This window comes from Scyliorhinus torazame, chromosome 22 (genome assembly GCF_047496885.1).
Source record: "Scyliorhinus torazame isolate Kashiwa2021f chromosome 22, sScyTor2.1, whole genome shotgun sequence".
Taxonomy (NCBI): domain Eukaryota; kingdom Metazoa; phylum Chordata; class Chondrichthyes; order Carcharhiniformes; family Scyliorhinidae; genus Scyliorhinus; species Scyliorhinus torazame.
This window is the reverse complement of record NC_092728.1, coordinates 102740961-102757128: the sequence shown is the minus strand read 5'-3', so window position 1 is coordinate 102757128 and position 16168 is coordinate 102740961. Positions and strand designations below refer to the sequence as shown.

Below are 16168 nucleotides of genomic sequence, written 5' to 3'. Positions count from 1 at the left end.
AAATAATTGAAGGAGAAAAATGTGCAGAGATATGGGCCGAGAGCGAGGGAGTGGGACTAACTAGACTGTTCATGAAAGAGCCAGAACAGGCTCAATGGGCCGAATGGTGTTTTTCTGCTTTGTACTGTTCTGCTTCAATGGTTAAAATTAAATTGATCAGAGCAAAATTATGAAAAGCGAAACTCTAATTTTAAGATGCAATGCATTCTAACATCAGCACCCCGTCCTAAGAGGTAGAAGGCATCCCGATAGACACCTATAGACGCAGGAGGCGGACAAAGCTCATTGTTACATGTTTATCCTGGAACAGGCCACTGGCCTGAAGCCATTGGTCATAGCTCGAGGGAAGCTGCTCTGTGTCAAGCAGGGTTGACCATGAATCTCTCCTGCTCTTACTGTCCTCCATGGACATGTAGTTGATTGATTTGCAGGTTGATATTTAAACTGTTTTGGCCACATTATGAACACATCTTCCGTGGCCATCAAGAGCTGGAGTGGGAATCGAGCTCCGAGCTTTGGGCACAGAGGCAAGGACCCTTGCCCACTAAACCGCAAGACCTCCCAGCCGCTAAGGGGCCAGAATGAAACACAACCAACCCTGCAATCTCTCGTCCGTCAGCCTCCCAAGAGCGCAAGTCGTTAGACGGCACATTGCAAAATCATTCCCCCCCTCCCACTCCCCCCCCCCCCCCCCCCCCCCCCCCCCCCCCTCCCTCCCCTCGCCAATTGGTGTTGTCTTCAAGGACAAAATGATTTTAAAAAATATGACACAATGTCAAATGGCAAAACCAAGGACAGGAGCAACTTCAGAAATAGGAGTTTGGGAATACATTTTTGAAAACTTCATGTCGCTCTTGGTCAAAGAGCTGGGTACTGAGGTTCTACATAATAGAAGTTACAGGCTTTAGGAGATTATATTCGGGGTAAAGGTCTTTGAGAGCTATTAGTGTCTGAAGTTTTGATTGAATTTAATGAAACTGCCATTAGCTTTGTGAGAATTCTTGTCGTGTGCAACAATAGAGAACAGGGAGCAACCTTTATAGGCAAGGCTGTTTAGAGAAATACTAAATGGCTTCAAACCCCACGTTTCCCACTCTGCAGAGATATGTTCAATGGACTCTGGCAGCTGAACTGCGAGTCTGGGGAAATTGTGAGCGTCTACAGTTTGCTGTGGTTAAGTTGGTCGCAGTTATCTCTGAGTCAGAAGGTTGTGGGTTCAAATCCTTGCACAATAAGCAAGGCTGACACTCCCTCAGCACTGCCACGAATCTCAGGCTGCTGTTTGCGTGAGACATAGAACCCAGGTCCTCACTGGTAGGCCTGAAGGATCCCTGGCACCATTAAAAATCCGGGGAGTTATCCCTGGTGTCCTGGGTCAATGTTAATCCCTCAGCCAACATCACAGAGCCAGATTGTCTGGTCATTATCACATTGTTGTTGTGGGATCTTGCTGTGCATTTCCTACGGAAATATGAGCTACGGAGTACAGGGGTACAATGGGCGGAATTCTCCGGCTGTTCCGGCTGGCGGGACGTTCCGGAGCAGCCGACGGCCGTGGGTTTCCCAGCGGCGGGGGTGGGAAGTACCGTAGACCCACGCAGAGGATCCTGCCTCCGGCCAATGGCGGGGGTTGCCTTTGCCACCTTGAAACACGCGGTGGGTTACGTGGAGGAAGGAAGCATTAGAGAGTGAAGGTGAAGCATTGCTCGGGGTGGGGGTGGAGGGGGTGGGGGGGGCGATGGGGGCTGGAACCTGTCCATTGAGTTGTTGGAGACACTGTTGGCAATCCGACCCAACCTCTCAACCAGCAGGGCCCCGCGGCTTAGGGAGGCCATGTAGGCGGAGTGGAGATTGTGGGGAGAAAGATTTGCCCAGGAGGAGGATCCAGGGTGAAGACTCAACAATCCAACTCATCGACTTTCAAGGTTCCTAAACAATCACAGAGAGCTGGGACAGACACAAGAGACGGTAAGGTCTCCTTCAGTGCTGTAGCCATTCAATGATTCTAATAATATAATAACCGCTTATTGTCACAAGCAGGCTTCAATCAAGTTACTGTGAAAAGCCCCTAGTCACCACATTCCGGCACCTGTTCGGGGAGGCCGGTACGGGAATTGAACGGCGCTGCTGGTCTTAATTATTTTGATAAATCAGGACTGGCCAGACCAACCATTTTCGAATGGCCGCCTCTTGGAGGCCACAATTCAGAGCACAAATAAGAAAAGAAAAATGTAAATTCTCAGTGAGCGTGGACAGATGTTGGACATGGGCCACATCAGAGCATATTTCAGGAACACAATATCACAGGTGCAGAATCATCTCCCTCCACAGGCAACTAAACATTTACATCAATGAAATTCAAGTGAAAATAAATAAAAATGTTTCCCTTCGCCCCCCCCCCTCCCCTCGAGGAAGGTGGAAGGGAATCGCTGAGCACTGGAGATTTGGAGGCCTTTACAGGCCGGTAGAAAATATAAAACGACGATCGACCATCCACTGAACAAAAAGACTTTCATCTTTCATTCAGCCCTGCCTTCATTGCTCAAACTCATTTCCAGATGTGCGTGGCTGCAGGCGGACCCGTCAATGCGTACAGGGTGAGACGCTGGCGGAGTTAGCAGAGGGTTTTGTTTCATGATTTAATTGGCTGGCTGAAAGAGACTACGGTTCGGGGCCCCAGGCATGTGTCATTGTGATGACCGATACGCACAGGTCATTGAATGCAATCGAGTTGTATAAACTCAATCGACTCGGGGAACAGCTGAGGGTTGCCGAGCTGGGTGTACAATTCACTCTCCAGCACAGTCTTTCCCTTGCTGCCAATAACACAATTTAACTCGATGGAGAATTAGCCGCAGCGTAATTAAGAGTTGGCTTTAATAATGAGGCGAGTTTACCTTTTCACCTTTAGGGCCAGGTGGTCCTTTCGGTCCTGGGGGTCCTTTATGTCCCTGGAAAAGACGCAAAATTACTTTTAGGTGTTCTGCCAGCGACCAGGTTAAAGTGAAGGAACACAGGCTGTTAGACAAGCACTTTAAAAGCATCATATTATTCGGCGTTACCAGCACAAAAGGAAAGACTGCAAGATGCTTTTTATTAATTTGTAACAAGGCGGTTGCAATCTCAGTAGAATAATGGGGTGTTTCTATTATAAGTGTGTCACTGTAATAAACCCAGCTGACTATCACTGGAACATCTCATAGATGTAGCAAATCTATACAATTTTTTTTTTTTTTCCTTTTTTTAAAATTTAGAATACCCAATTAATTATTTCCAATTAAGGGGCAATTTAGCGCGGCCAATCCACCTAGCCTGCACATCTTTGGGTTGTGGGGGCGAAACCCACGCAAACACGGGGAGAATGTGCAAACTCCACACGGACAGTGACCCAGGGCCGGGATCGAACCTGGGACCTCGGCGCCGTGAGGCAGCAGGGCTAACCCACTGCACCACCGTGCTGCCCCGCAAATCTATATTTAATCTCCATGGAAGACACTGTCGTAAAAAAGTAACGTCGCTATTGTGAGGGCCACGAAGAAGCTAACACGAGTTTGTAGAGTCAAACAGAAAGTAACTTTATTTACAACAATATGTACACAGTACCAGCAGCTCACTACTGAGTCCCTCTCTAGTCGGTCGCACACTGACCAGTTCTATTTACACAGCTGCATTGCTAATGATTGCCCCGGCACCCCTCCCTCATTGGGGGAGCTCGCATTCCTCGAGGATCATGGGGTAACCAACTGTCCCCAGCCAATAGGATCCAGGCAGGTTCTAACAGTCGCCATAGTCCCAGATGACCATAGGCTGCTTTCCCCTTTCAGAGGGGGAGCTGACTGGTGGTGATTTAACCTGAGGGTCACCACACCTCAGGCAAGGGGCAAGGTTGAGAAGGCGGGTCCTTCATGAATAACCTCAGCCGCAATTGAGCCCACGCTGTTGGACTCGTACTGCATCACCAACCAACTGTCCAGTCAACTGAGCGAAACCGGCCCTTAGACACACTAGCCTGTTGAACACAGTCACGTTCCATTATGTTACAATCCCAGCGGCTGTTGCCATATCACAGGGTGTATGCCTGGCTCAATAGATCGTAACTTTTGTTCTTTTGTTTAGAGACGTGGATGAACTGAGTCACCGGACTGCCGATTAACTTTGCACAAAATAATAAAACATTTATTCAATGAGAAAAGATTAATAACTACACGGCAGTCCTTCACTCCCACTACATCTGCACACGGATCTGTAAGGATTACACAAGTTCAAATTATCTTATACTTTAATATTCTCAGTGAGGCGGCAGCACAGTGGCACAGTGGGTTAGCCCTGCTGCCTCACGGCGCCGAGGTCCCAGGTTCGATCCCGGCCCCAGGTCACTGTCCGTGTGGAGTTTGCCAATTCTCCCCGTGTCTGCATGGGTTTCGCCCCCACAACCCAAAGATGTGCAGCACGGGCAGCATGGTAGCATAGTGGTTAGCACAATTGCTTCACAGCTCCAGGGTCCCAGGTTCGATTCCCGGCTTGGCTCACTGTCTGTGCAGAGTCTGCACGTTCTCCCCGTGTCTGCGTGGGTTTCCTCCGGATGCTCCGGTTTCCTCCCACAGCAGGTTAGGTGGATTGGCCAGGCTAAATTGCCCTTCGTGTCCAAAATTGCCCTTAGTGTTGGGTGGGGTTACTGGGTTATGGGGATAGGGTGGAAGTGTGGGCTTGGGTAGGGTGCTCTTTCCAAGAACCAGTGCAGACTCAATGGGCCGAATGGCCTCCTTCTGCACTGTAAATTCTATGAAATCTATGTGAAGGCTAGGTGGATTGGCCACGCTAAACTGCCCCTTGATTGGAAAAAAATGAATTGGGTACTCTAAATTTATATTAAAAGAATATTCTCAGTGAGCACACAGTCCATGTAAACCAATGGACAAGATGTGGTCAGACACACCACACTCTGAAACCAAGCCACCGATGCCACCCAATTCAACTCCTATAGATTTCTCATCAAATTTCTCGAGATATTTGTCACACTGTAAACCAACTGGTCTCCATGGAACCCTGACTTCCACACAAGTGTTTCCAAATTTAGCTTATACTTTACATCTAACATCCACAATATAAATATAAATTGTTTAAACCACCTCTATTTCCTTATTTTCTTATGATAAAAGACTAGAAAGTAGCACCAGGTTGGCTGTAAAATAGCAGCTGATCCCATCCCACTAGGCATTGGGTTTTAATTTTAAATGACTCCCTATTGAATGTAGGGTGCCAATTTGATTTTCAATGACCTTGAGACCAGAGTTAATAGATAATGCAATGGATCAGCACAATGCGATAATAAACATTCCATCAGAATCACAGAATTGTGACATCGCAGAAGGAGGACATTCAGTCCATCGTACCTGTACCGGCTCTGCAAGTGAGCAAGTAGCTTAGTCCCATTCCTTCGCCTTCTCCTCGTAACCCTGCCACATTCTTCCTTCTTCCTTTTCAGATAACAATCCAATTCTCGCTTGAACCTCTCGATTGAACCTCTCGATTGAACCTACACCCACCGCACTCTCAGGCAGCGCCTTCCAGATCTCAACCGCTCGCTGCGCGCAAAGGTTTCGCCTCCCGTCTCCATTGCCCCTTTTGCCAATTACCTTAAATCGGTGCCCTCCGATTCGCCAACCTTTCACCAATGGGAACAGTTTCTCCCAATCCACCCTGCCCAGACCCATCATGGTTTTGAAAACCGCGATCAAAACTCCTCCCAACCTTCTCTCCTCCAAAGAAAACATTCCACCATTTCCGATTTATCAGCGTGACTGAATCAGACTGCAACCAATGTTACAATCTGACAAATATCACCCCTATATAATGAGTTGCTGCTTAATCGCTTTAATCCAGCATCCGATACAGAATTTGTCTAGTCCTGGGGGTTTGCTTTTCTCTCTCTTTGGACACGCATCGAATGTTGCTCAGCAAATCTTTGCAAGTTACTGAATATGAGCGAAAGGTGTGTATTCCGCTCTCTCTTGGCCATATCGACCGGCCGCCTCCATCAGGCCAGATTCCACCCCATTGTTGCCTACTCAGTTGATGAAAGATAACGGAGGGAATAAATTTTGGGGACTCCAAGCGCAGGAAGCAATGAACAGTTCCAGTATCCTCAGTAAGCGCCATCGCCGTGGGTCGAAGCACTTCATCAATCTGAGGGTGCCATGGGTTGTGCCAATTGGGATATCCCCATTGAGATTGCGATGAGTCTGAGGGAACCTGGGCTTCCACGGGCCTTGCTTCATTACCCCAGGGGCTCAGGAGGAAATTTTCAAGTTGTTCTCCCACATTTGCCAAATGACCTATCCTCAGTCTTTCCCTGCCTCTTGGAAGATGTTGCCCCTTTCAGGGAGAGTCGCGTGGTCTGTGATTGGTGTCTGAATTGACTGGATTGGACCCAGTGCTTCGGGACCCAATCACTTCATTTGGTCAAATATCTCACTCTATAACTACTTAAACGTTTGTATTAAAAAAACTATTTTTCTGTGCACTGGTTGCAAATGGAAATAGTTTGCGTAAAGGGGTTCTCTTTCAAATTGAAGCACTACATATTATCCACTGGAGGCTCTTAAGCATCACTCAAATCATTCAAAGATTTAAAATAAGTTCATGGCTTTAGAGTCAAAGTCATAAGAGTCATTGCGGCACAGAAGGCGGCCATTCGGCCCACTGAGTCCATGCAGTCTTTCTTCGGGACAATCCAGTCAGTCCCATTCCCCACCCACTTTATCCCTCCAAGTTTTCATCCCTCTAGTCCCTGCAGGTTTGCTTCCCTCCAGTACCCATCCAATTTCCGTTTGAAATCATTCACCGTCTCCGCTTTCACCTTGTCCCCAGTGAGTTTCAGATCTTTACCATTCGCTGCATGAAGAAGCTCTTCCTCATATCCTCCTACACCTCTAGCCTAAAACCTTAAACCTCCGTCCCTTAGCCCTTGTACCATCAGCTCCTGGGAACAACTTTGTTTTGTCCACCTCATCTGCACCATTGGCATTCTTGTGTTCCTCCATCAAATCCCCCCCCCCCCAATCTCCTTCACTCCGAGGCGGACAAACTCAGCTTCTCCAATCGAAGCTTGTGGGAAAAATCCTCTCTCCCTGGAACCGTTCTGCTAAATCTCCGCTGTGCCCTCTCAAGGGCCTTCGCACCTAATCCACTTCATTAACCCGGCGACCCCTGCTGTTTATTGTGTTTGAACTCTGGTCCCCTGTGATGTTGGACTTCATTCACAACTCTCACATTAATAAAATATTTCCTCGCCCCACTGTTTGGATGCAACTATATGACACAGCGCAGGTTTAAGTGGGTAAAGGTATATATATTGGATTGAGTTCCACACCTTGTCTCGGTGAGTTTTAAAGTCAAATTTCTATTCCCGTACCAGAAGGGTGGGGGCAAACAGGGCGATTTTGCGCCAGCGTTCGCCATCAGCAAGAACGGCGAGGAGGGGGTGACCCGGAAAGGTCTGGAAGCCTGATTCTCGCCGGCGAGATCTAATTTCCCGATTTTCCCCGTCCCTCGCCAGTGATGTAAGGAGGCTCCTGCCCAGAAAGTGCGGGAACCTCATTTAAATACATTGGAATTAATCTGCATATCATTAAAGGGCCAGCCCATCACATGATCCCCCCTCGACTGAATAGTCAAACTTCGCCGACGTGATGTCACATCGGCCGAGTTCACAACAGCTTTATGAAGATGGGAAACAGTTAAGGGGGTCCTGCCGGGGGCGCCAATATAGCCCCCCCCCCCCCCGGTGGGAAAGGGACATGCCCCTGGAACAGGTTGGGGCCGCCAGGTTGGCACAGGCTGGCATTTCTGGAGGGTGGATTGGGGGGGGGAAAGAGCCCACCATACCTTCGTGGTGGTGGGAGGAGGGGGGGGGCGGGGGGGTTGCTGGGGGGAGTTACGCCTCGGTTCTGGTTGAGGCGCCCTTTAAAGATGGCGCCCCGATCTCTGTGGAGCTGGCTTTGTCGCTCTATCTCCGATTTATTTGCCGCTCCAATTTATTTGTTGCGAGGGTGGCTCAGGAACGGGTCCGAAAACCCGGCCCTGCGTCTGGAGAGGTACGCGCTGGCTTTCAGTCAGAACCCAACGCTGACAAATTATGGGAAAATTCCAGCCGCAGGGCGGGACTCTCCATCCCCCACCCCCTACCCCCCACGGGGGGGTATCATCATGGGCAGGATGGGAAAATTTGGAGAGCTGTTAAAATCCAGGGCCGGATGATCTGGCCTAGATTCTGCCAGACCTGCTGCAGAATCTCCAGCTTTGGCCACTTCTCATTGATCCAGTATCTGCAGCTTTTTAAAATCAGAGTCACTACGGCACAGAGACAGGCCCTTGGGCCCAAACTGGTCCATGCCAACCAAAAGGCACATCTGAGCTAACCCCATTTTCCTGTATTCGGCCCATATCCCTCTAAACCTTTCCTATCTATGTGTCTGTCCAAATGCCTTTTAAAAGTTGCCATTGTCCCTGCCCCATTCTCTGTGTAAAAAAAAGTTGCTCCTCAGGTTCCCATTAATTCTTTCCCCTCTTAACTTAAACCTGTGCCCTCTCGTTCTCGATTCCCCAACCCTGAGAAAAAGACTGAGTGCATTCACCTCATCCACCTCTATAAGATCACCCCCTCAGTCTTGTACACTCCAAATAATAAAGTCCCAGCCTGATCAATGTCTACCTATAACTCAGTCCCTCGAGTCCTGGTAACATCCTTGTAAATCTCTTCTGCACTCTCTCCAGTTTAATAACGACCAAAACTGAACACAACACCCCAGGTGCAGCCTCACCGACATCCTGTGCAACTGCAACGCAACTTCCCAACTTATCCTGCCTTCTGGTCACCTCATTTTAGGAAGGATGTGGAAGCTTTGGAAAAGGTGCAAAGAAGATTTACCAGGATGTTACCTGGAATGGAGAGTAGGTCTTACGAGGAAAGGTTGAGGGTGCTCGGCCTTTTCTCATTAGAACGGAGAAGGATGAGGGGCGACTTGATAGAGGTTTATAAGATGATCAGGGGAATAGATAGAGTAGACAGTCAGAGACTTTTTCCCCGGGTGGAACAAACCATTACAAGGGGACATAAATTTAAGGTGAAAGGTGGAAGATATAGGAGGGATATCAGAGGTAGGTTCTTTACCCAGAGAGTAGTGGGGGCATGGAATGCACTGCCTGTGGAAGTAGTTGAGTCGGAAACATTAGGGACCTTCAAGCAGCTATTGGATAGGTACATGGATTACGGTAAAATGATATAGTGTAGATTTATTTGTTCTTAAGGGCAGCACGGTAGCATTGTGGATAGCACAATTGCTTCACAGCTCCAGGGTCCCAGGTTCGATTACGGCTTGGGTCACTGTCTGTGCGGAGTCTGCACGTCCTCCCCGTGTCTGCGTGGGTTTCCTCCGGGTGCTCCGGTTTCCTCCCACAGTCCAAAGATGTTCAGGGTAGGTGGATTGGCCATGATAAATTGCCCTTAGTGTCCAAAATTGCCCTTGGTGTTGGGTGGAGGTGTTGAGTTTGGGTGGGGTGCTCTTTCCAAGAGCCGGTGCAGACTCAGGGGTCTGAATGGCCTCCTTCTGCACTGTAAATTCAATGATAATCTATGATTAATCTAGGACAAAGGTTCGGCACAACATCGTGGGCCGAAGGGCCTGTTCTGTGCTGTATTTTCTATGTTCTATGTTCTCGCCATAACCCCTGATCTATCTATCTACGCTGCTGTAGTGTCTTCGGACATAGGGCGGCACGGTAGCACAGTGGTTAGCGCAGTTGCTTCACAGCTCCAGGGTCCCAGGCTCGATTCCCGGCTTGGGTCACTGTCTGTGCGGAGTCTGCACGTTCTCCCCGTGTCTGCGTGGGTTTCCTCCGGGTGCTCTGGTTTCCTCCCACAGTCCAAAGATGTGCGGCTCAGGTGGATTGGCCGTGCTAAATTGCCCTTAGTGTCCAAAAAGGTTAGGTGGAGCTACTGGATTGGGGAGGTAGGGTGGAGGCGTGGGCTTAGGTAGGGTGCTCTTTCCAAGGGCCTGTGCAGACTTGATGGGCCGAATGGCCTCCTTCTGCACAGTAAATCCTATGATTCTACGACATTGCTGTCAAACCAAGATAACATTATTGCCGTTATTCCCCACACGGTGTGATTCGCCATCGCCCAGCAGCGGGATCTTCTCGTCCCATCGACGTCAGCGGCTCTTTTCGTGGCTCACGCCCCCACGCCCCCCCCCCCCCCCCCCCCAGCAAGAATCCGCGTCTGGAGGTCACCATCAGCGGAATCAGAAGATCCCACAGCGGGAGGGGCCGGAACATTTTCTGTAAATGTATTAGCGGCTAGATAACAGTGCAGTGAACATCCCAACAATCAGATAACTGATCCACCTAGAGACAGATCACTTGTAAAAAAGAGTCCCCGTGATGCCAACAGAGAGAAAACCGGCGGATAAGATTTCATCCTTTAAAGCTGTGACTGGAACAACCCAATTAAAACCACCACAACTCAAACCTTAATTAACAGGCAAAGGATACTTGAAATCAAGAGGTAAATTTCACTTTAAATAGTTGATACAATTCTCATGTAGTTACTCCCTGTACACTCACACAACCCTGTGGCAAAATTCAGCTCCAACTCCATCTGCATCTTTGCTGATTACACGGCCGTAGCGGGTCGGATCTCAAACAACGTGTAGTCAGAGTACAGGAGGGAGATGGAGAACCCAGTGGAGTGGTGTAGCGACAACAATCTCTCCCTCAATGCCAGCAAAACATTGACTTCAGGAAACAAAGTATCGTACACACCCCTGTCAGCATCAACGGGGCCGAGGTGGAGATGGTTGACAGCTTCAAATTCCTAGGTGTGCACATCATCAACATTCTGTCCTGGTCCACCCACATCGATGCTACGACCAAGAAAGTACAACAGCGCCTGTACTCCCTTAAGAAACGAAGGAAATTCGGCATGTCCACATTGACTCTTACCGATTTTTACAGCCCACCATAGAAAGCATCCTATCTGGCTGCTCGGCCCAAGACCGTAGGAAACTTCAGAGAGTCGTGAACACAGCCCAGTCCATCACATGAGCCTGCCTCCAGTCCATTGATTCTGTCTACACCTCCCGCTGCCTTGGGAAAGCGGGCAGCATGATCAAAGATCCCTCCTACCCGGGTTATTCTCTCTTCCAACTTCTTCCATCAGGCAGGAGATACAAAAGTCTGGGAAATCGCACTAACAGATTCAAAAACAGCTTCTTCCCCACTGTTGCCAGACTCCTGAATGGCCCTCTGATGGACTGAACTGATCATCTCCTCTACTGAGTCGTACTACATTCCGTAATGCCATGTCCATGTATTTACATTGTGCATTATGTATGTCCATGTTTTTCATGCATGGAACGATCTGTTCCATGGAACGTTCATGTATGGAACGATTCCCGTACCAGCCTCCCTGAACAGGCGCCGGAATGTGGCGACTAGGGGCTTTTCACAGTAACTTCATTTGAACCCTACTTGTGACAATAAGCGATTTTCATTTCATTTCATTTCATTTTCATCTGTCTGGACTGTTCTTTTCACTGTACCTCGGCACACGTGACAATAAACTCAAATCCAAATCCAGAGGGCACAATGAGTCAGCCACTGGGGAAGCTGAGTGTCGGCCCGCACCAGTGGAGGTGACAGCTTCCCTTCCCTGAAGGAAAGCTTTTATTTCTGGTGTCGAGCCAGAAATGACCAGATTTATTATAGTTATAGAATGGCTGTCGCACAGAAAGAGGCCAATCAGCCCTTTGAGTCCATGCCATGTCTTTGTGCGCCGTAAGAGCAACTCAGCTAGTCCCGCTCCCCTGCCCTTTCCCGATAGTTCTGCGATTTACTTCCTCTTCAGGTAGTTCCCTTTGAAAAGCACACAATTGGATCTGCCTGCACCACACCCTCAGGCTGAGGACCCAGTGCTCGCTGGGTAAAGAAGCCTCTCACTAAGGCGCCTCTGGTTCCTTTGCCGATCACATCAATAAACCCCCGGCCCTCTCTGGTTCTCAACACTTCTACCAACACTTTCTTCCTTAACAAAACCATGCTGACTCTCCTTGATTAATCCCTGCCTCTCCAAATGCAGATTAATTCTGTCTCTGAGAATTGCTTCCAATAGTTTCCCCACCACTGAGGTTCGATTGACTGACCTGTGGCTTCTGGTTTACCCCTTCCTCCCTTCTTAAATAATGGAACCACATTGACTACCCTCCAATCCTCCGGCACCTCTCCTGTGGCCAGAGAGGAATTGGAAATTATTGCCAGCGTCCCTGCTATTCCCTCCCTTGCCTCACTCAGTAGTCTGGGACACATTTCATCTGGCCCTGGAAATTTGTCTACTTTTAAGCCTGCCAGACCACTCAGAATCTCCTCTCTGTCGATGTTAATCTCTTTAATTTTATCACAATCCTTCTCCTTAATTTCTACACCCTCCCTGTCCAGCTTGACAAGGACGTACAAGAATTAGAGACAGGAGGAGGCCATTCGGCCCCTCGAGCCTGTCCCGGTATTCGATTAAACCATGGATGATCTGACTGCGGTCTCGACTCCACTGTTCTGTTTCCTCGATGATACACTCCCCTGTCAATCAAAAATCCAAATCAGCCTTGAATTTATTCAAAGGCCCAGCGACCACTGCTCCCGGTGGAAGAGAATTCAACAGATCAGGAGCATCAGACAGAACAGAAAACATTGCCTCACTTCAGACAAACTGGGCGGTTTGCTCGGCCATTTCAGAGGGACAGTTAAGAGTCAACCACATTGCTGTGGGTCTGCTGTAGGCCAGATCGGTAAAGGATGGCAGATTTCCTTCTCTTAAAGAATGTTAGTGAACCGGATGGGATTTTACGACAATCCGGCAGTTCCGTGATTATTAATGGGAGCAACATGGTGAGATTTTAACTCGTACCGCTGCAGGATTAGTCCAGGCCTCTGGGTAACAAGTCCATTACACTGCCGTTGTGCTACCTTCTCAAGGGCAGTTAGGGCTGGGCAATAAATGGTACCCTTGCCTGCGACATCCAGATCCCAGGAACGAGCAGCAAACAAAAACCGTGCGAAGCAATGTTTCATTTTCAGACCTGTGTTGTTACCTGGCGCACTGTGGAGTAAAGCAGAGGCTGTAGAGTAAATCGCCCTTACCTCATACCCTGCGATTCCGGGTTCACCCTGAGCACCCATGCGACCAGGAGCACCCTACCAAAGAGGGACAGATAGGTCTATCAGCCAGCGAAATCAGAGCAAGCACCCAGAGATAACAATATGTTTGTAAATTTGAAATCATGTTACTCGTGCATTCATTAGAAAATAAGTTAAAGACATTTCTGAGCTTCCCTTTTTTGCAGTGCCCACCAGGCCTAATGTATTTGAATGTGCAAAGCTCAAAGTGGAACCTCTAACCACAGATCCTGCAGGTTGAGAAAGACAAACACTCGTATCTTTTTGCGCAAATTAGCTTTCTCCAGAAATAGCACCTCCATACGGTGCAATTTTAACCCATCAGTTTGGAGAAATATAAATGAGCATATTAACTAGGTTATTTTTTTGAAAATGTACTGGGCAATGAACAGATGTTTCCATGCCGATTCCGATGTCTCGTGCTGTGATGTTACAGTTTATCTCCTTTATCTGCTGTGCTGTATTCAATTTAATATGTGGATCATTTACATGCAGTGTCAGTGTACACAGCCTGTGTGCAATGCTCTGCCCATTGCTCAATTTCCACATGCAATTCTGTTTGGTGGACAAAGCCTCTGCCTGCTAATTCATGTACAAAATGCTCAACGTACAATGTCAATAAAATTGTTCGTTTACAGACCCTTACTTTCCCGTAACAGCCTCCCCGAACAGGCGCCGGAATGTGGCGACTAGGGGCTTTTCACAGTAACTTCATTTGAAGCCTACTTGTGACAATAAGCGATTTTCATTTCATTTCATTTCATTTATTATCCCATCACTGAAAAAAAAAAAAGAACCTCTTTGTCAAAGCTTTTCGGCTTGCACTCAGCAGGTCAATTCGCTAGTGTGCCAACGTTAGGGAAAACAGCAGATTTACACTGCGCTGTTTGGATTGGCAAGTGGACTCTGATTGGTTAACTGTTAGTCACCATCGACTTGTGCATTCTCTATGGCAACGACACTACCAATCAGAGTCCATTTGTCGACCGATCAGCATGCTCTTCCCATACACTATAAATGCGTTGTTTCTCCTCACATTTCGTATTCTTGCCAATTATCCTGTTGAGTGGAAGGCAAAAAGCTTCAACAAAATGCCTCTGTTTAAGCCACACTCAAGTTCTGCACTACCAAATGACTATTAATATCCCACCCTTGGGTGTCTGTATTATATTATAGGCAGGCATTATATGTAAAAGTAAAGCCACCACAATCCCAGATGACCATAGGCTGCTTTCCCCTTTGAGGGAGAGAGCTGACTTGTGGTGATTTAATCTGAGGGTCACCACACCTCAGGCGCGGGGGTAAGAGAAGGCGGGGCCTTCATGAGTAACCTCAGATGGTACGTGAATTGTTAACCTTGCTCCGCATCACAAAGCAGATGTACAGCCAACTGCCTGCCAGTACTTTTATGAGTTGAGAAATAACTTTTGGCTCGTTTAGGCGATAACAGATTGACGGTGGGTTTAATTGTGTGAACGGTGCTGCAATTACAAAGTGAGTACCATGGCTCCTCGTGTTCCTCGAGATCCCTTGGGCCCCTGGGTTCCCTCGGGTCCTTGTTCTCCTGGGGGTCCAGTCTCTCCCAGATGTCCCAAGTGACCTTTGCTACCCTGCAATGCATAAGGCACGAAAGCGTTAAAAAGGATTTCGCCCCCGGCAAAAGCTCGTTGTGATTCCAACACATTGTGCGAAGGGGAAAGGTCGATGCTGCGGGATTAAATTGCAAAACAACAGGCACAATCCAAGAAACAGGTGCCTTGAACTTATCAAAGAGTTTGACTTTAGATGGGGCAGAGGCAGGAAGGGAAGCAGCCGGCTTTCCTGACCCCGAGGGGCAGTCATTGTACAAACGGATGATGGGTCTTGGGTGTGCAAGTGACTTGAGAAAGGTTGTGGCCTTCTTTAGACGGATACAGCGAGAATGGCCAGCATTGCTATTGGCTGAGGCAGGTCATTTTCATTCATAAGAAAATGAAACAAAACCCCAAAGAATTCTCCCCGCAGCTGATTCAATCCATTTCTCGAATCTTCAGCTTTCAGTTTAATGATGTGTGAATAAATAATTTGAGCAGGAAATCCATCTACCAAAGAAATATGACGTTGGGGGGGGGGGGGGGGGGGGGGGGGGGATGGAGGAGGGAAGAATGCGTCTAGGGACTGAATAATTTGACAGTTTGCCAAATGGATCTTGTCCAAGGTCACAGAGGAATTTACATATCCTTGTAAGTTTCGCATTGTTTTGATATGAGATCTGGACGTGTTACGGACATTCAAAGATACTCCGGAGATATATCTTTGTGACGCTTTTATGTCAGCGGGTCTGCGTGGTACTTGACTGGGTGTAACTCATGGTTGTCAAGGCATCCAATGTAGCAGGCTGGACGAGGCAGTGTACCGAATTCTGAGAGAATGGTGGAGAGAGACAAGAGTACGGAGCGGTCGATAGCCACGGTCTGCTTTGGAAAACAGATAGATAGATCCGGGGATGGGGGGGGGGGGGGGGGGGGGGGGATACATGATAGATGTATCCTTTTTTCATTCAACTTTTTTAAAAATGCAGGCACAACTAACCTTTCTGCCAGGTTTTCCCCTCTCCCCAGCTTTTCCTGGTTTTCCTTCAGGTCCCTGGTGGGAAATAACAACATTGATGAAGGACATTTTGCACAGCTTGTATCGTAATCACTGGTTAATCCGGGAGGTATGTTGGTCTGGGTCTCTGTGTTTTCTGTAACGCTGCTCGTTGACTGGGTTACAGAAGGAATAACTCACACAGGCCCGCTCCCTCTCAACCATTCCTTGGCTTTAAGGTACCTCGGTATTGTACGATATTAGAATCATAGAATGGCGACAGTGAAAAAGGAGGCCGTTCGGCCCATCGAGTCGGCATCGGCCCCCTCCGAAAGAGCGTCCTACCGAGGCCCGTTCCCCTGCCCTATCCCCG

The 16168-nt window shown here is 48.3% G+C and overlaps 1 protein-coding gene across 1 annotated transcript in view; it reads right to left on the bottom strand.

Annotated features, from left to right (window-relative positions):
• Positions 1–16168, bottom strand: part of col27a1b (collagen, type XXVII, alpha 1b) — a 699034-nt gene that overhangs the window by 113957 nt on the left and 568909 nt on the right. The window contains exons 37-40 of the mRNA XM_072487808.1: positions 15799–15852; positions 14730–14837; positions 13192–13245; positions 2898–2951 (exon numbers count right to left, since the gene is read on the bottom strand). Coding sequence (XP_072343909.1) covers positions 2898–2951; positions 13192–13245; positions 14730–14837; positions 15799–15852 — 270 coding nt within the window. The remainder of the gene's footprint in view (positions 1–2897; positions 2952–13191; positions 13246–14729; positions 14838–15798; positions 15853–16168) is intronic.